General features: G+C 53.1%; 3 protein-coding genes across 3 annotated transcripts; all 3 read right to left on the reverse strand.

Annotated features, from left to right (window-relative positions):
- Positions 1 to 3,370: 3,370 nt before the first annotated feature.
- Positions 3,371 to 4,394, reverse strand: MIND_00566600 (PR-1-like protein; the record flags this gene model as incomplete). The annotated part of the gene is made up of 4 exons (XM_037362436.1): positions 3,371 to 3,389; positions 3,442 to 3,680; positions 3,737 to 3,763; positions 3,822 to 4,394. The coding sequence occupies 4 exons, from the start codon at positions 4,392 to 4,394 to the stop codon at positions 3,371 to 3,373; spliced, it is 858 nt and encodes a 285-aa protein (XP_037220357.1).
- Positions 4,395 to 12,815: 8,421 nt separating this feature from the next.
- MIND_00566700 (Fruiting body protein SC7) lies at positions 12,816 to 13,842 on the reverse strand (the record flags this gene model as incomplete). Its single annotated transcript, XM_037362437.1, has 4 exons — positions 12,816 to 12,834; positions 12,887 to 12,948; positions 13,001 to 13,144; positions 13,183 to 13,842. The coding sequence occupies 4 exons, from the start codon at positions 13,840 to 13,842 to the stop codon at positions 12,816 to 12,818; spliced, it is 885 nt and encodes a 294-aa protein (XP_037220358.1).
- Positions 13,843 to 17,642: 3,800 nt separating this feature from the next.
- On the reverse strand, positions 17,643 to 18,675 carry MIND_00566800 (PR-1-like protein; the record flags this gene model as incomplete). Its single annotated transcript, XM_037362438.1, has 4 exons — positions 17,643 to 17,661; positions 17,714 to 17,775; positions 17,828 to 17,952; positions 18,009 to 18,675. 4 exons carry the CDS (start codon positions 18,673 to 18,675, stop codon positions 17,643 to 17,645), a joined length of 873 nt encoding a protein of 290 aa, XP_037220359.1.
- Between the last annotated feature and the right edge of the window lie 7,080 nt (positions 18,676 to 25,755).

The raw sequence follows: 25,755 nt of genomic DNA on the forward strand, positions 1-25,755 counted from the left end.
CTGTTTCAAAAGACTCTGGATTGGGTCAGTAATTTGCATTTTTGAAGCAAGTATTGACTTTAAGCCAAAGTGTAAACTGGGTAGTTAGGTCTCGAAAGTGTCTCTATGAACCCACACCAAAATATTTACAAGTCAATTTGAGTCAATAACTGCCACAGTGTGTACTAACAAAAGTCATTAGTTTTGTAGGAAAGTCACAATGAGTTGAAGACAAAGTTGGAGTCCTTATGGAGACCTTTCTAACCATATATAACTCATCAAAAATTATAACAGTGTAATACTTACTGCCACAGTAATTGCTAAGGAAAGTCAGTCAATTTGTATTAAACATGTTTTCAGTTGAAGACCAGATTGTAGGCCCCTCAAATACCTTTCTAACCATATAGAAGCCATCTTGAAAGCTTCAGAAATGACTGAGAAACAACCCTAATACTGTTTCAAAAGACTCTAGTGTTTGCGAGTATTTGTCAATTTGTGAGCCAACTATTGAGTTTGAAGCATAAGTGTAAACTGGGCAGTAAGGTGTAAGAAGTGTCTCTATAACCTCAACCAATTTCCCAAGTCAGCCCTAAAGTCAGACTCATCTCCCAAGGCAGGCAGTAGCAGTATAAGTCAGTAGCGGTCAATGCAGGCAGTAAGCTCCAGTCAGCCTAGTCAAGTCACCTAGTAAGCTGGCCCTAAAGTAGTCTGGCAGTAGCGCTCAGTACCAGTCAACACAGTCAATACCAAGTCTAATAATACAAGAATATAATAACAAGAATATAATAACAAGAATATAATAACAAGAATATAATAACAAGAATATAATAACAAGAATATAAGAAAAAAAGAGTGGAAGCATGAGCCGGCCCTAAAGTGGAATACCCCTGGAACCCGATCCTTCAGCAGGCCCTAAAGTAGAGCTGCAGAAGGAAAAAAATACTGTTGTTCTTCTTCTTTCACATCTTCAACTTTATGAATCCATGTCATTCACAAAGCTGAAGATAGGAAAGAAGAAGAAAGAAGAAGAAGGTAGGTAGTAAAGGGGGGTTAAAAAATAGCTTTGAGTTTTATTGACTTCACTGTCACACCAGGCTGCAGTCCTGGATTTTTGTTTATAGACTTGTCAGGGCGTCCCCCAACAGAGTCTGCATCCTAGAAAATTAGTATCCTAGAAAAAGTTAGATTTAAATGTATCCCCCAGAACCCATGAATAGAAAAGATAGGCAAGCTCCACCAAGTTACAAGTTCAAGTTACTCAGAAGTTGACTGTAAACAGTGCTATGATGACTTCTGTCCTTCACTCTCACAACCCTTGGTTCGATTCAGCAGCTACTCCCAATCAACTGAAGGAGATCACCCTTTCACCAGTGGGGAGGCCTCTTCTCAATGCCTAAGCATGAGCCCACCAATTACTCAAATGACCTTTTTCCCCTTGTTATAGGGTATTCAGCCAACCTCTTTCACTGCCAAAATGTGGTCCCATGTTAATCCATCTTTAAACAGGTGTCAGACACACTGCTAGACAAAAGAACACTCAGCACCCAGAGGTCTTCCTCCTTACAATAGGAAATGCCACCCCTCAGCCAACCCCAGGAACAAATTTCAAAAAAGCGTGAAAACACCTGTCCACAATTTCGCTCGAAATTATTTCCTTTTTGGGAAATTTCATTAGCCCTCCACAACTCTCAGTTCTTATCCTCCTGCTTCTCATTTCAACTTTTTGGAATCTCCAGCTCAATATCTTTCAATCCCTCTCTTCACTTTTCCCACAACTGAAATTACTTTGCTAACTGCCAGCGGACTTGCCGCGGAATTCCGCTAACTGCCAGCAGTTAATTTACCGCGGAGTGCCGCAGTGCGGAGTCGAACCGAGTCACGCAAGATTCGGACTCGACTACAGTCACGCGCGTGACTCTCTTGCTTCCGAACCACCACCATCTCTGGCGACACAACATCCTACCTGCCTCTCCGCGCCTCCCCGGACTTGTAGCAAGACAAACTAGGCAACAACCACTCACAACTGGGGACTTCTGGGGCGGAATCTCGCGAAAACACGCCACCGCGCCGCCGAAGCCCAAACTAGGCGACAATAACACACAACTGGGGCTTCTGGGGCAGAATCTTGTGAAACCACGCCCCCGCGCCGGCTCAGATAGCCCAGAGACAAGGCTCCAAGGTCCGCTACCACTCTGTGCCGCCATTTGCAGCCGTTTATAGCCCAAACTCAGCACAAAACACGCCACCGCGCGCGATCGCGACCGCGGATCGACGCGGAAATGGACTCGCGAAGGGCCGCCGACGTCCTCCGCACCATACTGCACTTTGGCGGCGATCCACCGGCCGGATGCTCGCGAGCAACGCGCCGAGCTTGGCCGGAAACCGCCCGTTTCGCGCCGAACAGGCCCTCGGCCGCGTCCGGCCATGTCGAGGAAGATGCAGGGGACTTGGTCGGCGCGTTTTGGGCCACTGCGACGCGCTGCATCCGCCAGACTCGGCGTTGGACGCGTGTTCCCGAGACTCGCGCGCGCTGGGCGTGTTTCTCGCGCGTTCCGCCTGAGATTCTCAGGGATGCGAGGGGCGATATATCCCTCCGTTCCCTGAGATTTTCAGGCGGAACGGGCTAGTCGTTGGCCCTGAGCGAACCAGCTGCTGTTTTTGGCGGCCAGTGCCGTCCCGGCCCATCCGCCGCGCGTTCGTCGCGAAAGCGCGCGCCCGGGGAGGGCCCATACGCACCTCCAACTCCAGCAAATCTCGCGCGAGAGGGCGCCGCCGTTGTTCCACAACGTTCCATCTTCTCCCGGTGAGTGAATTCAGGCTGTTTGTGGATGTCAATGCTGAGCGGAGGTGTTTCCAGCGATAGAACACTCACCTACGCTACTGCGCCACCCCCCACGACGTGCCACGCAAAGAAATGTTCGACAGAGTCGCAACGTGGCAAGCGCAAATGCCCAGGGCGCGTCGACCCCGCGTCTGCGCCTCTGCCGCGCCGTCTGTGCTGGGTTGCGGGACTCGCAATATCGACCAGAAAGATAAGTAGAACAGAACAGGCCACGTATTTTGAATTTAGTAAAAATAATAAAATCGAGCACACATATACTGTCTCTAAGACCCGCGGGCACGCCCGAACGAGCATAGGATGCTTAGCCATATAGCGCGGACTAGCCTACAGAGACCGAAGATGGACGAGCCACCCGGCGGCGCGTGGGCCGTGAGTCCCGTGACTCCGGTGCAGCGCCGCGCGCCGCGCCGAGTTGGTCAGACGATGTGCGGGGTAACAAGTTGATTGAACAGGAAGATAGATACGACAAGACAGTGGTATGGAGAGATATAGAACCGGGGGCGTCCAGGCTCGCGCGTGGGAAACAAGAACGGGAATGCGGGCGTTGGCCTAGACGGAGACCATCTGGCTGGGGGTGCGTCAGCAGGCCCGGAAGCCCCGAGAAAGAACAGGAAACGCACTCGAACTGGCCGATGATGTTGCCCGGCGGGGCGTACTCGCAGACGTAGTACTCGGCGGTGTTCTGCGCGGCGCCGAGGTCAGCACCGGGGGCACACGCGGCCCGGACACGCACCGTGAACTTGGGGTCGAAGATCGTGCCGGGGCGCGCACACGGTGAGCGCACAGCCGACCTGCGTCGTCCCGCGCCACACGACCTGGGTGAAGTGCGACGGCACGGGGTTCTTCGGGTCGTAGTCCCCTGCGCCATCGCCATCAGCCTCCGCATCAGCATCAAAAACACGGCACGGCACGCACCGACTCGTTCGTCCACGACACGATCGCCTTCTCAATCCCGTACTTGCCCGTGCCCGCCGCGAGGTTCTCGCCCGAACGGGCCGACCTTCCCGCCCGAGTGCTCGAACACGCACGTGTCCGCGACCTTCTGGGCCGCGGCGGAGAGCGTGTCGTTCCACGAGAGGGGGTCGCCCTTGTGGTTGGCGCGGATGTCGTTGTGGAACTTGAGGTACAGCGCCTGGTCCGCTGCGGAGACGAGCGGCGCGACGGCCGCGCCCGGCGTTGATCGCGCCCAGGGAGCGGGCCCGGTCGGGCGCGGACGCCGGGGCGGGGTGGAGCTCGTAGAGGTGGGCGCTGGGGGTGGCGGAGGCGGAGGCGGGGGCGGGGCTGCGGCCGGGGTGCTAGACGGGGCCGGCGGTGGCGGTGGCGGGGCCGGGGTGTTCGCGGGGGGCGGGGCGGCGGTGGTGCTGGGCTTGGGCGTGGCGTTGACGGCGCCGCCGACGTTGGCGGTGGGGCGGCCCTTGGCGAAGGGGCGGGCGGGGCGGCCGTTGCGGGTGCGCTTGCGGCCGTAGTGGGCGCCCTTGTGGTCGCCGTGGGCGAGCACGGCGGGGAGCAGGAGCAGCGCGGCCGCGAGGAGCACGGCGAGGAGCGGGAGGCTGCGGGGGCGTGGGCCGGCCATGGTTAACGAGGGTGGGTGGGTAACGAGCGACAACTGGGGGAAAGAAAGAAGGCGAGGGACGGCAGGTCGCGCGGGGTATAAGTACGCCCCGCGCTGGCGTTTACGACGCGTGTCTGCGGCAAACCACCCCGCGGGGCCGCCGTTGTGCGCGGAAGAGCAGAGGAAGAGGCTGCGTGGGACGAAGACGTGGCGTGCACGTGCCGCATGCCGTCACCCGCGCTTCTTTTTTATCAACCACCACCCTCAAACCGCAAATCGCTCAACGACGCGCAGCGAATCCAGCCAGGCGCAAATCTGGTCTTTATCTTGCTGGCAACACCGGCGCGGTACTCGGCGTCGGCGCTCGGCAAACACATCTCTCGCGGCTGCTGGTGCCACGCCGACACTCTCCCTCCCACATACGACTGGCTTTAGCACCCCACCCGAAGCCTCTTCCCTTCTCCGCTCTGCCCTGCCGTTTCTGCCCATTCTGGGCTTGAATTCGTCACCGCGCGCGATCTCGCCGTCGGATCGTCGCGAAAATCGTCACGCGCAAGGCGCGACACTCCCTCGTCATTCGAATGGTGTTTGTCGGCCCATCTGCCCGCTGGATTCGGGCCACCGCTGGGCTCCCGTTTGGCCAAAACCTAGCCGTTTGGGGCCGGGAATGGCCCCCGGTGTCCCTCGGGCATGTCCGGGGAGGCTCAAAGACCATATCCCAACCGGTTCAGCGCGTCTCGGCGCTTGTCGGCGGGCCGCATCGACCGTGGTCGCTGTTGACGGCGTTGTGGGCAGGACCGGTGAGCGCTGGGCTCAGTTCGTGCCCGTTCTGGCTGGAAATTTAACCACAGGTAGCGACATTGCGACGCTCCCTCTCCTGAAGATTTCAGGGCCAACGGCCGAGCGGGTGGGTCTGCGGCTGCAGGTCTCCGCGAGGTGCGTGTTTCTTCCATCTGTGGCTTCTTTTCTACTAATTTATTGCTCTCTCAGTGTCCCCAGCACTTCGATGCAACCCGCCATCCGCATTCCCGCCGCTACCATCGTCGTTGGCCCACTCTGGGCTCAAATCTCGCAAGAACCGGTCACTGCGCGCGATCGCGACCGCGGATCGACGCGAAAATGGACTCGCGAAGAGCGGAGGACGTTCCCGTCAAGAAGCTGGACTTCTGTGGCGATCCGCCGGCTGGATGCTGGCCAGCAACGCGCCGGGTTTCCCCGGCAATCGCCCGTTTCGCGCCGAACGGGCTCCGGAGGCCCTCGGCGACGTCCGGCAACGTCGATGACAACGTAAGGGACGTGTCCCAAGGTGCTCGACGCGTCTTGGCCGAGAATGGAGGGCGCTGGGCGCAATTCTGACGCGTTCCGCCCGAAATTCTCAGCGATACGGGAGACACTGTGCCTCTCCATTTCCTGAGATTTCCAGGCAGAACGGGGCGGTGGCTGGCCCTGCGCGGCCCGACCGCTGTTTTCGGCAAGCCCGCGGCGTTCCGGCCCGTCTGCCGCGCGTTCTCCTCGAAAGCGCGCGCGTGAGTAGCCCTGATATGCACCTTCGACTCCAGAAAGTCTCGTGGGACACAACGCCGTCGTTGTCGCGCATCGCCAATTCTTCCCCCGGTGAGTGGTTTCAGCTGTTTTCTCAATTCAAATGCTCAGCGCATGTGTTTTCAAGTCTGACGTACTCGCCTACGTCACTGCGCCACCTCGTCGCGGGTCCCGTCGCCCTCCACGACGCGGTGCGGCGCCGCGTGTCTGCACCGCCGTCTCGAGGCCCGCTGCCGAGCCGCTGCTCCGATAGGGCTGGAATTGCACAAGCGGTTGCGGACGACGTGTCCCCTCCCTGTGTGAAGTTTCCAGCCCGGGCGATGCAGCGGCTGTGCCGCACGCGCAAGGGCGGACTTCCACCCGCCCTCCGCACTGCCGGGCTCCGGCTGCGTCGCGTCGGCCCAAACGCGGCCAGCAGCCGCGGGTAGCATGGCACTACCCTCCTTGAAGATCTCGCGCCGAACGGCCGCACCGTTCTCCCGTATCGCCCAAGGCTCTGTTTGAGCCGGCACACTGGCGAACCTCGCCGTATCTGGTCCGATCGGGCCGAAGCGCTGCCCGACGGCGCGAATATCATAGGTCTATGTAATTCCTGAATTCCCTGTACTTAGCTGGAGCGGTTGGCGTGCAATCAACAATTTTGTCTAATTTTTCATATAACTTGGAATGTCTGACAAGACAAGTCTGTTCAGCCAAAGCTGCTTGTGGGTGAAACTTGAGTTTGAACTCAAAACTTAACAGCTCAATATTAACTGCCACTGCATGAAAGTGAATTTTCAGTCAGATGTTTCTACAAGTATGCCAAAAAGACTCAACCAGGCAGTTATGTCAAATCAGTGCCTCTATTAACTGGTTCCAAAATCTGCCCAAAAGCCACAGTATGTCAAATTGTATCCACTATATTTCCAGTTGAATACATTTCCAACCATATAGAAATCCACTTTATCTGTTTCAAAGTGCCCTAAAATCAGTCAATTGGAGTCAACAGTCTGGTTCAGTTTGGTTCTTGGCGAAAAGCCAGACCGGGCCAAACTGAGGGCCAGGATGGCCTTCACCGAATGTCAGTCCAGTTCAGTTCGAACTGAAATCCCAAACCATGTATCTAGCACGTTTTAAGTTGGTTGGGCTTTCAATCCATTCTGAAAGCTCCGGAATACTGTACTGAAAGACTTGCATTTTGTGACTCAAGCATTGCCTTTTAGTTGCATCAATCTGTTGTAGTCCTTACCGCCAAGTCATTTGAACATCAGATTATAAGCCTTTGAAATACCTTTCTGACCGTTCAAGACCCATTTTCAAAGCTGCAGAAATGACTGAGATACAGCCCAAATGCTGTTTTGAAAGTGGAAAGTGTTACCAGGGGAGTAAATAAGTGTCACTATCAACTAGCACTAGAATATGCAGCATCAATTTGTAGCCCTTTCAAATACCTCTCTGACCATATAAGAACCATCTCCATACAAGCAGAACTCATTGAGATATAACCCTAATACTGTTTTGAAATGTTGGTGATTTTGTAAGTCAATCATTGACTTTGGACGGTCAGTATAAACTGGCAGGTCCTGGAAGTGTCCCCATGGACTCACACCAAAATGTGCACAAGTCAATTTGAGTCAATATAACTGCCACAGTAAGTGCTAATGAAACTTAGTCAATTTGTATCAAACCTGTGTTGAGTGCCTGGAATTCCCTTTCCAACCATATAAAAACCATCCCAAACCGACCAGAACTGACAGAGATATGAGCCTAATACTGTTTCAAAAGACAAGTCAAAATCAGTCATTTTGCAGTCAGATTTTGAGTTGAATACCATGTTATAGGCCCTTTAAATGAAAACCATCTCAATCCAACAAGAACTCATTGAGATAAAGCCTATAAACTGGCACCAAAATCAGCACAATAAGTACTGCTGCAGTATACACTAATTGTGATAAACTAAATATAAGTTGAATACAAAGTTGTATTCCTGCTAAAAACCTTTCTAATCATATATAAACCATCAAGAAATTCAACAGTGTAACATGAACTGCCACAGTGTATCCTAATAAAAGTCAGTCGTTTTGTAGTCAACATATTTGCAGTTGAAGACCAGTTTGTAGGTCTTTGAAATATCCTTCTGACCATATAGGAACCATCTTAAACCGACCAGAACTCATCGAGATATGAGCCTATTACTGTTTCAAAAGACTGAAAGTATATGACATTTTGTGAGTCAAGTATTGACTTTAAGCCACAGTGTAGACTGGGCAGTTAGGTCCCAGAAGTGTCCCCATAGACTGGCACCAAAATGTGCACAAGTCAATTTGAGTCAATATAACTGCCACAGTAAGTACTGATAAAAGTCATTGGATTTATATCAAACATATTTCCAGTTGAATACCAGTTTATAGCCTCTGTAAAGCCCTTTCTGACCATATGAGAACCATCTTGAAAGCTTCAGAAATGACTGAGATATAGTGCTAATACTGTTTTGAAAGTGCCAAGTCAATAAAGTTGATGGATTTGTAGGAAAGTTCCAATTAGGTGAATACAAAGTTGTAGTCCTTCTCAAGAGCTTTCTGACCATATATGAACCATCAAGAAATTCAACAGTGTAACCTTAACTGCCAGAGTGTATCCTAATAAAAGTCAGTCATTTTGTGGTCAACATATCTGCAGTTAAAGCCATATTTGTAGGCCCTTCAAATACCTTTCTAACCATATAGGACTCATTGTGATCCAACCAAAGCTTACTGAGATAGAGCCCTATTACTGTTTTGAAAAAGGCAGGTGCCGCTGCACAAGTCAGTTTCAGTCAAGACAGTCAATAACTGCTGCAATAAGTACTGACAAAAGTTAATAGATTTGTGGTCAATCAAACAAAAGTTGAATTGAAAGTTATAGTCCTTCTAAAAACCTTTCTAACCATATATGCACCATTAAGAAATTTCATAGTGTGGCCTTAACTGCCACAGTGTATCCTAATAAAAGTCAGTCATTTTGTAGTCAACAGGTTTCCAGTTAAATACCATGTTATAGGCCTTCAAAATCCCTTTCTAGCCATATAGGAACCATTATGAAAGCTTCAGAACTCACTGAGATATGGCCCTAATACTGTTTTGAAAACTCAGGGTTGGGTCAGTAATTTGCATTTTGCGAAGCAAGTATTGACTTTAAGCCAAAGTGTTAACTGGGCAGTTAGGTTTTAAAAGTGCCGCTATGAACCCAGACCAAAATCTGCCCAAGTCAATTTCAGTCAATACAGTCAATAACTGCTGCAGTAAGTACTAACAAAAGTTCTTAGATTTGTAGGAAAGTTACAATGAGTTGAAGACAAAGTTGTAGTCCTACTGAAGACCTTTCTAACCATATATAAGGCATCCAAAATTATCACAGTGTAAGACTTACTGCCACAGTATTTTGTAATAAAAGTCATTCATTTTGTATCAAACATGTCTTCAGTTGAGGACCAGATTGTAGGCCTTCAAAATACCTTTCTAACCATATATGACCCATTTTGAAAGCTTCAGAACTCACTGAGATAAAGCCCTATTACTGTTTCAAAAGACTCTGGATTGGGTCAGTAATTTGCATTTTGCGAAGCAAGTATTGACTTTAAGCCAAAGTGTAAACTGGGTAGTTAGGTCTCGAAAGTGTCTCTATGAACCCACACCAAAATATTTACAAGTCAATTTGAGTCAATAACTGCCACAGTGTGTACTAACAAAAGTCATTAGTTTTGTAGGAAAGTCACAATGAGTTGAAGACAAAGTTGGAGTCCTTATGGAGACCTTTCTAACCATATATAACTCATCAAAAATTATAACAGTGTAATACTTACTGCCACAGTAATTGCTAAGGAAAGTCAGTCAATTTGTATTAAACATGTTTTCAGTTGAAGACCAGATTGTAGGCCCCTCAAATACCTTTCTAACCATATAGAAGCCATCTTGAAAGCTTCAGAAATGACTGAGAAACAACCCTAATACTGTTTCAAAAGACTCTAGTGTTTGCGAGTATTTGTCAATTTGTGAGCCAACTATTGAGTTTGAAGCATAAGTGTAAACTGGGCAGTAAGGTGTAAGAAGTGTCTCTATAACCTCAACCAATTTCCCAAGTCAGCCCTAAAGTCAGACTCATCTCCCAAGGCAGGCAGTAGCAGTATAAGTCAGTAGCGGTCAATGCAGGCAGTAAGCTCCAGTCAGCCTAGTCAAGTCACCTAGTAAGCTGGCCCTAAAGTAGTCTGGCAGTAGCGCTCAGTACCAGTCAACACAGTCAATACCAAGTCTAATAATACAAGAATATAATAACAAGAATATAATAACAAGAATATAATAACAAGAATATAATAACAAGAATATAATAACAAGAATATAAGAAAAAAAGAGTGGAAGCATGAGCCGGCCCTAAAGTGGAATACCCCTGGAACCCGATCCTTCAGCAGGCCCTAAAGTAGAGCTGCAGAAGGAAAAAAATACTGTTGTTCTTCTTCTTTCACATCTTCAACTTTATGAATCCATGTCATTCACAAAGCTGAAGATAGGAAAGAAGAAGAAAGAAGAAGAAGGTAGGTAGTAAAGGGGGGTTAAAAAATAGCTTTGAGTTTTATTGACTTCACTGTCACACCAGGCTGCAGTCCTGGATTTTTGTTTATAGACTTGTCAGGGCGTCCCCCAACAGAGTCTGCATCCTAGAAAATTAGTATCCTAGAAAAAGTTAGATTTAAATGTATCCCCCAGAACCCATGAATAGAAAAGATAGGCAAGCTCCACCAAGTTACAAGTTCAAGTTACTCAGAAGTTGACTGTAAACAGTGCTATGATGACTTCTGTCCTTCACTCTCACAACCCTTGGTTCGATTCAGCAGCTACTCCCAATCAACTGAAGGAGATCACCCTTTCACCAGTGGGGAGGCCTCTTCTCAATGCCTAAGCATGAGCCCACCAATTACTCAAATGACCTTTTTCCCCTTGTTATAGGGTATTCAGCCAACCTCTTTCACTGCCAAAATGTGGTCCCATGTTAATCCATCTTTAAACAGGTGTCAGACACACTGCTAGACAAAAGAACACTCAGCACCCAGAGGTCTTCCTCCTTACAATAGGAAATGCCACCCCTCAGCCAACCCCAGGAACAAATTTCAAAAAAGCGTGAAAACACCTGTCCACAATTTCGCTCGAAATTATTTCCTTTTGGGAAATTTCATTAGCCCTCCACAACTCTCAGTTCTTATCCTCCTGCTTCTCATTTCAACTTTTTGGAATCTCCAGCTCAATATCTTTCAATCCCTCTCTTCACTTTTCCCACAACTGAAATTACTTTGCTAACTGCCAGCGGACTTGCCGCGGAATTCCGCTAACTGCCAGCAGTTAATTTACCGCGGAGTGCCGCAGTGCGGAGTCGAACCGAGTCACGCAAGATTCGGACTCGACTACAGTCACGCGTGACTCTCTTGCTTCCGAACCACCACCATCTCTGGCGACACAACATCCTACCTGCCTCTCCGCGCCTCCCCGGACTTGTAGCAAGACAAACTAGGCAACAACCACTCACAACTGGGGACTTCTGGGGCGGAATCTCGCGAAAACACGCCACCGCGCCGCCGAAGCCCAAACTAGGCGACAATAACACACAACTGGGGCTTCTGGGGCAGAATCTTGTGAAACCACGCCCCCCGCGCCGGCTCAGATAGCCCAGAGACAAGGCTCCAAGGTCCGCTACCACTCTGTGCCGCCATTTGCAGCCGTTTATAGCCCAAACTCAGCACAAAACACGCCACCGCGCGCGATCGCGACCGCGGATCGACGCGGAAATGGACTCGCGAAGGGCCGCCGACGTCCTCCGCACCATACTGCACTTTGGCGGCGATCCACCGGCCGGATGCTCGCGAGCAACGCGCCGAGCTTGGCCGGAAACCGCCCGTTTCGCGCCGAACAGGCCCTCGGCCGCGTCCGGCCATGTCGAGGAAGATGCAGGGGACTTGGTCGGCGCGTTTTGGGCCACTGCGACGCGCTGCATCCGCCAGACTCGGCGTTGGACGCGTGTTCCCGAGACTCGCGCGCGCTGGGCGTGTTTCTCGCGCGTTCCGCCTGAGATTCTCAGGGATGCGAGGGGCGATATATCCCTCCGTTCCCTGAGATTTTCAGGCGGAACGGGCTAGTCGTTGGCCCTGAGCGAACCAGCTGCTGTTTTTGGCGGCCAGTGCCGTCCCGGCCCATCCGCCGCGCGTTCGTCGCGAAAGCGCGCGCCCGGGGAGGGCCCATACGCACCTCCAACTCCAGCAAATCTCGCGCGAGAGGGCGCCGCCGTTGTTCCACAACGTTCCATCTTCTCCCGGTGAGTGAATTCAGGCTGTTTGTGGATGTCAATGCTGAGCGGAGGTGTTTCCAGCGATAGAACACTCACCTACGCTACTGCGCCACCCCCCACGACGTGCCACGCAAAGAAATGTTCGACAGAGTCGCAACGTGGCAAGCGCAAATGCCCAGGGCGCGTCGACCCCGCGTCTGCGCCTCTGCCGCGCCGTCTGTGCTGGGTTGCGGGACTCGCAATATCGACCAGAAAGATAAGTAGAACAGAACAGGCCACGTATTTTGAATTTAGTAAAAATAATAAAATCGAGCACACATATACTGTCTCTAAGACCGCGGGCACGCGCCGAACGAGCATAGGATGCTTAGCCATATAGCGCGGACTAGCCTACAGAGACCGAAGATGGACGAGCCACCCCGGCGGCGTGGGCCGTGAGTCCCGTGACTCCGGTGCAGCGCCCGCCCGCGCCGAGTTGGTCAGACGATGTGCGGGGTAACAAGTTGATTGAACAGGAAGATAGATACGACAAGACAGTGGTATGGAGAGATATAGAACCGCGGGCGTCCAGGCTCTCGCGTGGGAAACAAGAACGGGAATGCGGGCGTTGGCCTAGACGGAGACCATCTGGCTGGGGGTGCGTCAGCAGGCCCGGAAGCCCCGAGAAAGAACAGGAAACGCACTCGAACTGGCCGATGATGTTGCCCGGCGGGGCGTACTCGCAGACGTAGTACTCGGCGGTGTTCTGCGCGGCGCCGAGGTCAGCACACGGGGGCACACGCGGCCCGGACACGCACCGTGAACTTGGGGTCGAAGATCGTGCCGGGCGCGCACACGGTGAGCGCACAGCCGACCTGCGTCGTCCCGCGCCACACGACCTGGGTGAAGTGCGACGGCACGGGGTTCTTCGGGTCGTAGTCCCCTGCGCCATCGCCATCAGCCTCCGCATCAGCATCAAAAAACACGGCACGGCACGCACCGACCGTTCGTCCGACGACACGATCGCCTTCTCAATCCCGTACTTGCCCGTGCCCGCCCGCGAGGTTCTCGCCCGAACGGGCCGACCTTCCCGCCCGAGTGCTCGAACACGCACGTGTCCGCGACCTTCTGGGCCGCGGCGGAGAGCGTGTCGTTCCACGAGAGGGGGTCGCCCTTGTGGTTGGCGCGGATGTCGTTGTGGAACTTGAGGTACAGCGCCTGGTCCGCTGCGGAGACGAGCGGCGCGACGGCCGCGCCCGGCGTTGATCGCGCCCGCGGGGAGCGCGGGCCCGGTCGGCGCGGACGCCGGGGGCGGGGTGGAGCTCGTAGAGGTGGGCGCTGGGGGTGGCGGAGGCGGAGGCGGGGCGGGGCTGCGGCCAGGGGTGCTAGACGGGGCCGGCGGTGGCGGTGGCGGGGCCGGGTGTTCGGGGGGCGGGGCGGCGGTGGTGCTGGGCTTGGGCGTGGCGTTGACGGCGCCGCCCGGCGTTGGCGGTGGGGCGGCCCTTGGCGAAGGGGCGGGCGGGGCGGCCGTTGCGGGTGCGCTTGCGGCCGTAGTGGGCGCCCTTGTGGTCGCCGTGGGCGAGCACGGCGGGGAGCAGGAGCAGCGCGGCCGCGAGGAGCACGGCGAGGAGCGGGAGGCTGCGGGGCGTGGGCCGGCCATGGTTAACGAGGGTGGGTGGGTAACGGCGACAACTGGGGGAAAGAAAGAAGGCGAGGGACGGCAGGTCGGGGGTATAAGTACGCCCCGCGCTGGCGTTTACGACGCGTGTCTGCGGCAAACCACCCCGCGGGGCCGCCGTTGTGCGCGGAAGAGCAGAGGAAGAGGCTGCGTGGGACGAAGACGTGGCGTGCACGTGCCGCATGCCGTCACCCGCGCTTCTTTTTTATCAACCACCACCCCTCAAACCGCAAATCGCTCAACGACGCGCAGCGAATCCAGCCAGGCGCAAATCTGGTCTTTATCTTGCTGGCAACACCGGCGCGGTACTCGGCGTCGGCGCTCGGCAAACACATCTCTCGCGGCTGCTGGTGCCACGCCGACACTCTCCCTCCCACATACGACTGGCTTTAGCACCCCACCCGAAGCCTCTTCCCTTCTCCGCTCTGCCCTGCCGTTTCTGCCCATTCTGGGCTTGAATTCGTCACCGCGCGCGATCTCGCCGTCGGATCGTCGCGAAAATCGTCACGCGCAAGGCGCGACACTCCCTCGTCATTCGAATGGTGTTTGTCGGCCCATCTGCCCGCTGGATTCGGGCCACCGCTGGGCTCCCGTTTGGCCAAAACCTAGCCGTTTGGGGCCGGGAATGGCCCCCGGTGTCCCTCGGGCATGTCCGGGGAGGCTCAAAGACCATATCCCAACCGGTTCAGCGCGTCTCGGCGCTTGTCGGCGGGCCGCATCGACCGTGGTCGCTGTTGACGGCGTTGTGGGCAGGACCGGTGAGCGCTGGGCTCAGTTCGTGCCCGTTCTGGCTGGAAATTTAACCACAGGTAGCGACATTGCGACGCTCCCTCTCCTGAAGATTTCAGGGCCAACGGCCGAGCGGGTGGGTCTGCGGCTGCAGGTCTCCGCGAGGTGCGTGTTTCTTCCATCTGTGGCTTCTTTTCTACTAATTTATTGCTCTCTCAGTGTCCCCAGCACTTCGATGCAACCCGCCATCCGCATTCCCGCCGCTACCATCGTCGTTGGCCCACTCTGGGCTCAAATCTCGCAAGAACCGGTCACTGCGCGCGATCGCGACCGCGGATCGACGCGAAAATGGACTCGCGAAGAGCGGAGGACGTTCCCGTCAAGAAGCTGGACTTCTGTGGCGATCCGCCGGCTGGATGCTGGCCAGCAACGCGCCGGGTTTCCCCGGCAATCGCCCGTTTCGCGCCGAACGGGCTCCGGAGGCCCTCGGCGACGTCCGGCAACGTCGATGACAACGTAAGGGACGTGTCCCAAGGTGCTCGACGCGTCTTGGCCGAGAATGGAGGGCGCTGGGCGCAATTCTGACGCGTTCCGCCCGAAATTCTCAGCGATACGGGAGACACTGTGCCTCTCCATTTCCTGAGATTTCCAGGCAGAACGGGGCGGTGGCTGGCCCTGCGCGGCCCGACCGCTGTTTTCGGCAAGCCCGCGGCGTTCCGGCCCGTCTGCCGCGCGTTCTCCTCGAAAGCGCGCGCGTGAGTAGCCCTGATATGCACCTTCGACTCCAGAAAGTCTCGTGGGACACAACGCCGTCGTTGTCGCGCATCGCCAATTCTTCCCCCGGTGAGTGGTTTCAGCTGTTTTCTCAATTCAAATGCTCAGCGCATGTGTTTTCAAGTCTGACGTACTCGCCTACGTCACTGCGCCACCTCGTCGCGGGTCCCGTCGCCCTCCACGACGCGGTGCGGCGCCGCGTGTCTGCACCGCCGTCTCGAGGCCCGCTGGTCCCATGTTAATCCATCTTTAAACAGGTGTCAGACACACTGCTAGACAAAAGAACACTCAGCACCCAGAGGTCTTCCTCCTTACAATAGGAAATGCCACCCCTCAGCCAACCCCAGGAACAAATTTCAAAAAAGCGTGAAAACACCTGTCCACAATTTCGCGCTCGAAATTATTTCCTTTTGGGGAAATTTCATTAGCCCTCCACAACTCTCAGTTCTTATCCTCCTGCTTCTCATTTCAGCTTTTTAGCATCTCCAGCTCAATATCTTTCAATCCCTCTGTTCACATTTCCCACAACTGAAATTACTTTGCTAACTGCCAGCGGACTTACCGCGGAATTCCGCTAACTGCCAGCAGTTAATTTGCCGCGGAGTGCCGCAGTGCGGAGACCCGCGGACACCGATGTGTTAATTTGTTACAATGGAGTTAATTCTTTACACTGTGGCTTATCTGCCAGCAGTTAATAGCTATCAGATACAAATTGCTTAATGCAAGATTCGAACACATAGCGCAAGATTCGAACTCGACTCCAGTCACGCGCGTGACTCTCTTGCTTCCGAACCACCACCATCTCTGGCGACACAACATCCTACCTGCCTCTCCGCGCCTCCCCGGACTTGTAGCAAGACAAACTAGGCAACAACCACTCACAACTGGGGACTTCTGGGGCGGAATCTCGCGAAAACACGCCACCGCGCCGCCGAAGCCCAAACTAGGCGACAATAACACACAACTGGGGCTTCTGGGGCAGAATCTTGTGAAACCACGCCCCCGCGCCGGCTCAGATAGCCCAGAGACAAGGCTCCAAGGTCCGCTACCACTCTGTGCCGCCATTTGCAGCCGTTTATAGCCCAAACTCAGCACAAAACACGCCACCGCGCGCGATCGCGACCGCGGATCGACGCGAAAACGCGCTCGCGAAGAGCCGCCGACATGCTCGACAATATGCTGCACTTTGGCGGCGATCCACCGGCCGGATGGTCCCCAGCAACGCGCCGAGTCTGGCCGGAAACCGCCCGTTCCGCGCCGAACACGCCCTCGGCCGCGTCCGGCCATGTCGAGGAAGATGCAGGGGACTTGGTCGGCGCGTTTTGGGCCACTGCGACGCGCTGCATCCGCCAGACTCGGCGTTGGACGCGTGTTCCCGAGACTCGCGCGCGCTGGGCGTGTTTCTCGCGCGTTCCGCCTGAGATTCTCAGGGATGCGAGGGGCGATATATCCCTCCGTTCCCTGAGATTTTCAGGCGGAACGGGCTAGTCGTTGGCCCTGAGCGAACCAGCTGCTGTTTTTGGCGGCCAGTGCCGTCCCGGCCCATCCGCCGCGCGTTCGTCGCGAAAGCGCGCGCCCGTGTAGGGCCCATAAGCGCCTCCAACTCCAGCAAATCCCGCGCGAGAGGGCGCCGCCGTTGTTCCACAACGTTCCATCTTCTCCCGGTGAGTGAATTCAGGCTGTTTGTGGATGTCAATGCTGAGCAGAGGTGTTTCCAGCGATAGAACACTCACTCATCTACGCTACTGCGCCACCCCCCCCACGACGTGCCACGCAAAGAAATGTTCGACAGAGTCGCAACGTGGCAAGCGCAAATGCCCAGAGCGCGCCGAACCCGCGTCTGCGCCTCTGCCGCGCCGTCTGTGCTGGGTTGCGGGACTCGCAATATCGACCAGAAAGATAAGTAGAACAGAACAGGCCACGTATTTTGAATTTAGTAAAAATAATAAAATCGAGCACACATATACTGTCTCTAAGACCGCGCGGGCACGCGCCGAACGGGCAGCGGATGCTTAGCCATATAGCGCGGACTAGCCTACAGAGGGTCCTGGTGACCGAAGATGGACGAGCCACCCGGCGGCGCGTGGGCCGTGAGTCCCGTGACTCCGGTGCAGCGCCGCGCCGCGCCGAGTTGGTCAGACGATGTGCGGGGTAACAAGTTGATTGAACGCAAAGATAGATAGAACACGACAAGACAATGGTATGAAGTGGTAGAGAAATGCGGGCATCCAGGCCCGCCAATGAGAAACAAGAACGGGGATGGCAAGTCGGGCGTCGGCTTAGACGGAGACCATCTGGCTGGGGGTGCGTTAGCAGGCCCGGAAGCCCAGAGAAAGAACAGAAAACGCACTCGAACTGGCCGATGATGTTGCCAGGCGGGGCGTACTCGCAGACGTAGTACTCGGCGGTGTTCTGCGCGGCGCCGAGGTCAGCACACGGGGGCACACGCGGCCCGGACACGCACCGTGAACTTGGGGTCGAAGATCGTGCCGGGCGCGCACACGGTGAGCGCACAGCCGACCTGCGTCGTCCCGCGCCACACGACCTGGGTGAAGTGCGACGGCACGGGGTTCTTCGGGTCGTAGTCCCCTGCGCCATCGCCATCAGCCTCCGCATCAGCATCAAAAACACGGCACGGCACGCACCGACTTCGTTCGTCCACGACACGATCGCCTTCTCAATCCCGTACTTGCCCGTGCCCGCCCGCGAGGTTCTCGCCCGAACGGGCCGACCTTCCCGCCCGAGTGCTCGAACACGCACGTGTCCGCGACCTTCTGGGCCGCGGCGGAGAGCGTGTCGTTCCACGAGAGGGGGTCGCCCTTGTGGTTGGCGCGGATGTCGTTGTGGAACTTGAGGTACAGCGCCTGGTCCGCTGCGGAGACGAGCGGGCGCGACGGCCGCGCCGGCGTTGATGGCGCCCGCGGGGAGCGCGGGCCCGGTCGGGCGCGGACGCCGGGGGCGGGGTGGAGCTCGTAGAGGTGGGCGCTGGGGGTGGCGGAGGCGGAGGCGGGGGCGGGGCTGCGGCCGGGGTGCTAGACGGGGCCGGCGGTGGCGGTGGCGGGGCGGGGGTGTTCGGGGGGGGGGGGCGGCGGTGGTGCTGGGCTTGGGCGTGGCGTTGACGGCGCCGCCGGACGTTGGCGGTGGGGCGGCCCTTGGCGAAGGGGCGGGCGGGGCGGCCGTTGCGGGTGCGCTTGCGGCCGTAGTGGGCGCCCTTGTGGTCGCCGTGGGCGAGCACGGCGGGGAGCAAGGAGCAGCCGCGGCCGCGAGGAGCACGGCGAGGAGCGGGAGGCTGCGGGGGCGTGGGCCGGCCATGGTTAACGAGGGTGGGTGGGTAACGAGCGACAACTGGGGGGAGAGAAAGAAGGCGAGGGACGGCAGGTCGCGGGGGTAGGTACGCCCCCGCTCTGGCGTTTCTGACGCGTGTCTGCGGCAAACCACCCCGCGGGGCCGCCGTTGTGCGCGGAAGAGCAGAGGAAGAGGCTGCGTGGGACGAAGACGTGGCGTGCACGTGCCGCATGCCGTCACCCGCGCTTTTTTTATCAACCACCACCCTCAAACCGCAAATCGCTCAACGACGCGCAGCGAATCCAGCCAGGCGCAAATCTGGTCTTTATCTTGCTGGCAACACCGGCGCGGTACTCGGCGTCGGCGCTCGGCAAACACATCTCTCGCGGCTGCTGGTGCCACGCCGACACTCTCCCTCCCACATACGACTGGCTTTAGCACCCCACCCGAAGCCTCTTCCCTTCTCCGCTCTGCCCTGCCGTTTCTGCCCATTCTGGGCTTGAATTCGTCACCGCGCGCGATCTCGCCGTCGGATCGTCGCGAAAATCGTCACGCGCAAGGCGCGACACTCCCTCGTCATTCGAATGGTGTTTGTCGGCCCATCTGCCCGCTGGATTCGGGCCACCGCTGGGCTCCCGTTTGGCCAAAACCTAGCCGTTTGGGGCCGGGAATGGCCCCCGGTGTCCCTCGGGCATGTCCGGGGAGGCTCAAAGACCATATCCCAACCGGTTCAGCGCGTCTCGGCGCTTGTCGGCGGGCCGCATCGACCGTGGTCGCTGTTGACGGCGTTGTGGGCAGGACCGGTGAGCGCTGGGCTCAGTTCGTGCCCGTTCTGGCTGGAAATTTAACCACAGGTAGCGACATTGCGACGCTCCCTCTCCTGAAGATTTCAGGGCCAACGGCCGAGCGGGTGGGTCTGCGGCTGCAGGTCTCCGCGAGGTGCGTGTTTCTTCCATCTGTGGCTTCTTTTCTACTAATTTATTGCTCTCTCAGTGTCCCCAGCACTTCGATGCAACCCGCCATCCGCATTCCCGCCGCTACCATCGTCGTTGGCCCACTCTGGGCTCAAATCTCGCAAGAACCGGTCACTGCGCGCGATCGCGACCGCGGATCGACGCGAAAATGGACTCGCGAAGAGCGGAGGACGTTCCCGTCAAGAAGCTGGACTTCTGTGGCGATCCGCCGGCTGGATGCTGGCCAGCAACGCGCCGGGTTTCCCCGGCAATCGCCCGTTTCGCGCCGAACGGGCTCCGGAGGCCCTCGGCGACGTCCGGCAACGTCGATGACAACGTAAGGGACGTGTCCCAAGGTGCTCGACGCGCTCGCGGCCTCAACGGCGGGCTACATCGGCCATTCTCGGCCAAGACCGCGTCTTGCCCGCGATTCGAGGGCGCTGGGCGCAATTCTGACGCGTTCCGCCCGAAATTCTCAGCGATACGGGAGACACTGTGCCTCTCCATTTCCTGAGATTTCCAGGCAGAACGGGGCGGTGGCTGGCCCTGCGCGGCCCGACCGCTGTTTTCGGCAAGCCCGCGGCGTTCCGGCCCGTCTGCCGCGCGTTCTCCTCGAAAGCGCGCGTGAGTAGCCCTGATATGCACCTTCGACTCCAGAAAGTCTCGTGGGACACAACGCCGTCGTTGTCGCGCATCGCCAATTCTTCCCCCGGTGAGTGGTTTCAGCTGTTTTCTCAATTCAAATGCTCAGCGCATGTGTTTTCAAGTCTGACGTACTCGCCTACGTCACTGCGCCACCTCGTCGCGGGTCCCGTCGCCCTCCACGACGCGGTGCGGCGCCGCGTGTCTGCACCGCCGTCTCGAGGCCCGCTGCCGAGCCGCTGCTCCGATAGGGCTGGAATTGCACAAGCGGTTGCGGACGACGTGTCCCCTCCCTGTGTGAAGTTTCCAGCCCGGGCGATGCAGCGGCTGTGCCGCACGCGCAAGGGCGGACTTCCACCCGCCCTCCGCACTGCCGGGCTCCGGCTGCGTCGCGTCGGCCCAAACGCGGCCAGCAGCCGCGGGTAGCATGGCACTACCCTCCTTGAAGATCTCGCGCCGAACGGCCGCACCGTTCTCCCGTATCGCCCAAGGCTCTGTTTGAGCCGGCACACTGGCGAACCTCGCCGTATCTGGTCCGATCGGGCCGAAGCGCTGCCCGACGGCGCGAATATCATAGGTCTATGTAATTCCTGAATTTCCTGTACTTAGCTGGAGCGGTTGGCGTGCAATCAACAATTTTGTCTAATTTTTCATATAACTTGGAATGTCTGACAAGACAAGTCTGTTCAGCCAAAGCTGCTTGTGGGTGAAACTTGAGTTTGAACTCAAAACTTAACAGCTCAATATTAACTGCCACTGCATGAAAGTGAATTTTCAGTCAGATGTTTCTACAAGTATGCCAAAAAGACTCAACCAGGCAGTTATGTCAAATCAGTGCCTCTATTAACTGGTTCCAAAATCTGCCCAAAAGCCACAGTATGTCAAATTGTATCCACTATATTTCCAGTTGAATACATTTCCAACCATATAGAAATCCACTTTATCTGTTTCAAAGTGCCCTAAAATCAGTCAATTGGAGTCAACAGTCTGGTTCAGTTTGGTTCTTGGCGAAAAGCCAGACCGGGCCAAACTGAGGGCCAGGATGGCCTTCACCGAATGTCAGTCCAGTTCAGTTCGAACTGAAATCCCAAACCATGTATCTAGCACGTTTTAAGTTGGTTGGGCTTTCAATCCATTCTGAAAGCTCCGGAATACTGTACTGAAAGACTTGCATTTTGTGACTCAAGCATTGCCTTTTAGTTGCATCAATCTGTTGTAGTCCTTACCGCCAAGTCATTTGAACATCAGATTATAAGCCTTTGAAATACCTTTCTGACCGTCCAAGACCCATTTTAAAAGCTGCAAAAATGACTGAGATTCAGCCCTAATATTGTTTTGAAAGTGGTATTTCAAGTGTTACTATCAACTAATATGAATCATGTCAAATAATTGCTACAGAAGTTACTGACAAAAGTCAATGGATTTGTGGAAACTATGATTACTCTGTAACAGCATTTGGTAGTAAAAGTTGATGGATTTGTATCAAACCTATCTTGAGTGGAATGAAATTCCCTTTCCAACCATATAGAAACCATTCCAAACTGACAAGAACTGACAGAGATATAAGCCTAATACTGTTTCAAAAGACTAGTCAAAGTCAGTTATTTTGTAGTCAGATTTTGAGTTGAATACCATGTTATAGGCCTTTCAAATACCTTCCTGACCATATGAAAACCATCTCAATCCAACAAGAACTCATTGAGATAAAGCCTATAAACTGGCACCAAAATCAGCACAATAAGTACTGCCGCAGTATACACTAATTGTGATAAACTAAATATAAGTTGAATACAAAGTTGTATTCCTGCTAAAAACCTTTCTAATCATATATAAACCATCAAGAAATTCAACAGTGTAACATGAACTGCCACAGTGTATCCTAATAAAAGTCAGTCGTTTTGTAGTCAACATATTTGCAGTTGACAACCAGTTTGTAGGCCTTTGAAATATCCTTCTGACCGTATAGGAACCATCTTAAACCGACCAGAACTCATAGAGATATGAGCCTATTACTGTTTCAAAAGACTGAAAGTATATGACATTTTGTGAGTCAAGTATTGACTTTAAGCCACAGTGTAGACTGGGAAGTTAGGTCCCAGAAGTGTCCCTATAGACTGGCACCAAAATGTGCACAAGTCAATTTGAGTCAATATAACTGCCACAGTAAGTACTGATAAAAGTCATTGGATTTATATCAAACATATTTCCAGTTGAATACCAGTTTATAGCCTCTGTAAAGCCCTTTCTGACCATATGAGAACCATCTTAAAAGCTTCAGAAATGACTGAGATACAGTGCTAATACTGTTTTTGAAAGTGCAAGTTACACTAAGTCAATATGTTATTAGATTTGTAGGAAAGTTCCAATTAGTTGAATACAAAGTTGTACTCCTTCTGAAGACCTCTCTAACCATATATGAACCATTAGAAATCATCACTATTCAACTCTTACTGCCACAGTATTTTGTAGTCAAAGTCTGTTATTTTGTAGTCAACAAATTTTGAGTTGAATGCCATGTTATAGGCCCTTTAAATACCTTTCCGACCATATAAGAAGCATCTCAATCCAACAAGAACTCACTGAGATAGAGCCCTATTACTGTTTTGAAAAAAAGCAAGTGCCGCTGCACAAGTCAGTTTCAGTCAAGACAGTCAATAACTGCTGTACTGACACAAGTTGATAGATTAGTAGTTAATTAAACAAAAGTTAAATTGAAAGTTGTAGCCCTTCTAAAGAGCTTTCTAACCATATATAAACCATCAAAAATTATCACAGTGTAACACTTACTGCCACAGTATCTTGTAGTAAAAGTCACTCATTTTGTAGTCAACATATTTCCAGTTGAATACCATGTTATAGGCCTTTCAAATACCTTTCTGACTATATAAGAACCATCTGAATCCAAGAAGAACTCAGGTAGATACATCCCTAATACTGTTTTGAAAGACTCTGGATTGGGAAAGTATATTGCATTTTGTGCGGCAAGTTTTGACTTTAAGCCAAAGTGTTAACTGGGCAGTTAGGTCTCGGAAGTGCCTCCATGGACTGGCACCAAAATCCGGCCAAGTCAAATTTGAGTCAATACAGTCAACAACTGCCACAGTGTGTTGTAACAAAAGTCAATAGATTTGTAGTAAAGCTAAAATGAGTTGAATGGAAAGTTATAGCCCTTTGAAAGACCTTTCTAACCATATACAAGTCATCAAAAATTATCACTATGTAACATGTACTGCCAGAGTATTTTGTAGTAAAAGTCACTAATTTTGTAGTCAACACGTTTTCAGTTAAAGACCAGATTGTAGGCCTTCAAAATACCTTTCTAACCATATATGACCCATTTTGAAAGCTTCAGAACTCACTGAGATAAAGCCCTATTACTGTTTCAAAAGACTCTGGATTGGGTCAGTAATTTGCATTTTGCGAAGCAAGTATTGACTTTAAGCCAAAGTGTAAACTGGGTAGTTAGGTCTCGAAAGTGTCTCTATGAACCCACACCAAAATATTTACAAGTCAATTTGAGTCAATAACTGCCACAGTGTGTACTAACAAAAGTCATTAGTTTTGTAGGAAAGTCACAATGAGTTGAAGACAAAGTTGGAGTCCTTATGGAGACCTTTCTAACCATATATAACTCATCAAAAATTATAACAGTGTAATACTTACTGCCACAGTAATTGCTAAGGAAAGTCAGTCAATTTGTATTAAACATGTTTTCAGTTGAAGACCAGATTGTAGGCCCTTGAAATACCTTTCTAACCATATAGAGGTCATCTTGAAAGCTTCAAAAATGACTGAGAAACAACCCTAATACTGTTTCAAAAGACTCTGGTGTTTGCGAGTATTTGTCAATTTGTGAGCCAGGCATTGAGTTTCAACACTAAGTGTAAACTGGGCAGTTAGATCTAAAAAGTGTCTCTATGACCTCAACTCATTTCCCAAGTCAGCCCTAAAGTCAGACTCAGCCCTAAAGTTGGCAGTAGCAGTACAAGTCAACTCAGTCAGTAGTGGTCAATGCAGGCAGTCAGCCTAGTCAAGTCACCTACTAAGCTGGCAGTAGAGTCAGTAGCGCTCAGTCTCACTCAATATAACACAAGAATATAACAAGAATATAATAACAAGAATATAATAACAAGAATATAATAACAAGAATATAATAACAAGAATATAATAACAAGAATATAAGAAAAAAAGAGTCAATGGAGAAGCCGGCCCTAAAGTGGAATACCCTTGGAACCCGATCCTTCAGCAGGCCCTAAAGTAGAGCTGCAGAAGGAAAAAAAATACTGTTGTTCTTCTTCTTTCACATCTTCAACTTTATGAATCCATGTCATTCACAAAGCTGAAGATAGGAAAGAAGAAGAAAGAAGAAGAAGGTAGGTAGTAAAGGGGGGTTAAAAAATAGCTTTGAGTTTTATTGACTTCACTGTCACACCAGGCTGCAGTCCTGGATTTTTGTTTATAGACTTGTCAGGGCGTCCCCCAACAGAGTCTGCATCCTAGAAAATTAGTATCCTAGAAAAAGTTAGATTTAAATGTATCCCCCAGAACCCATGAATAGAAAAGATAGGCAAGCTCCACCAAGTTACAAGTTCAAGTTACTCAGAAGTTGACTGTAAACAGTGCTATGATGACTTCTGTCCTTCACTCTCACAACCCTTGGTTCGATTCAGCAGCTACTCCCAATCAACTGAAGGAGATCACCCTTTCACCAGTGGGGAGGCCTCTTCTCAATGCCTAAGCATGAGCCCACCAATTACTCAAATGACCTTTTTCCCCTTGTTATAGGGTATTCAGCCAACCTCTTTCACTGCCAAAATGTGGTCCCATGTTAATCCATCTTTAAACAGGTGTCAGACACACTGCTAGACAAAAGAACACTCAGCACCCAGAGGTCTTCCTCCTTACAATAGGAAATGCCACCCCTCAGCCAACCCCAGGAACAAATTTCAAAAAAGCGTGAAAACACCTGTCCACAATTTCGCGCTCGAAATTATTTCCTTTTTGGGAAATTTCATTAGCCCTCCACAACTCTCAGTTCTTATCCTCCTGCTTCTCATTTCAACTTTTTGCAATCTCCAGCTCAATATCTTTCAATCCCTCTCTTCACATTTCCCACAACTGAAATTACTTTGCTAACTGCCAGCGGACTTGCCGCGGAGCTCCGCTAACTGCCAGTAGTTAATTTGCCGCGGAGTGCCGCAGTGCGGAGTCGAACCGAGTCACGCAAGATTCGGACTCGACTACAGTCACGCGCGTGACTCTCTTGCTTCCAAACCACCACCATCTCTGGCAACACCCACCTCTCCGCGGCGTCTCCGCTCCCCGACTGCAAACTAGGCAACACTGACTCACTCCTGGGGCGCAATTTGGCAAAACTAGGCGACAATGGCTCACCTTTGGGGCCTTCTGGCCACCGCGACGCCGAAACTCCAAACTAGGCGACACAACTGGGGCTTCTGGGGCACAGGACCGCGCGGGCACGCGCCGAACGGGCAGCGGATACTTAGCTGGA

The sequence above is a fragment of the Mycena indigotica genome (genome assembly GCF_014461135.1).
Source record: "Mycena indigotica strain 171206Taipei chromosome Unknown Mind.scaff0005, whole genome shotgun sequence".
In the NCBI taxonomy this organism is placed as follows: Eukaryota; Fungi; Basidiomycota; class Agaricomycetes; order Agaricales; family Mycenaceae; genus Mycena; species Mycena indigotica.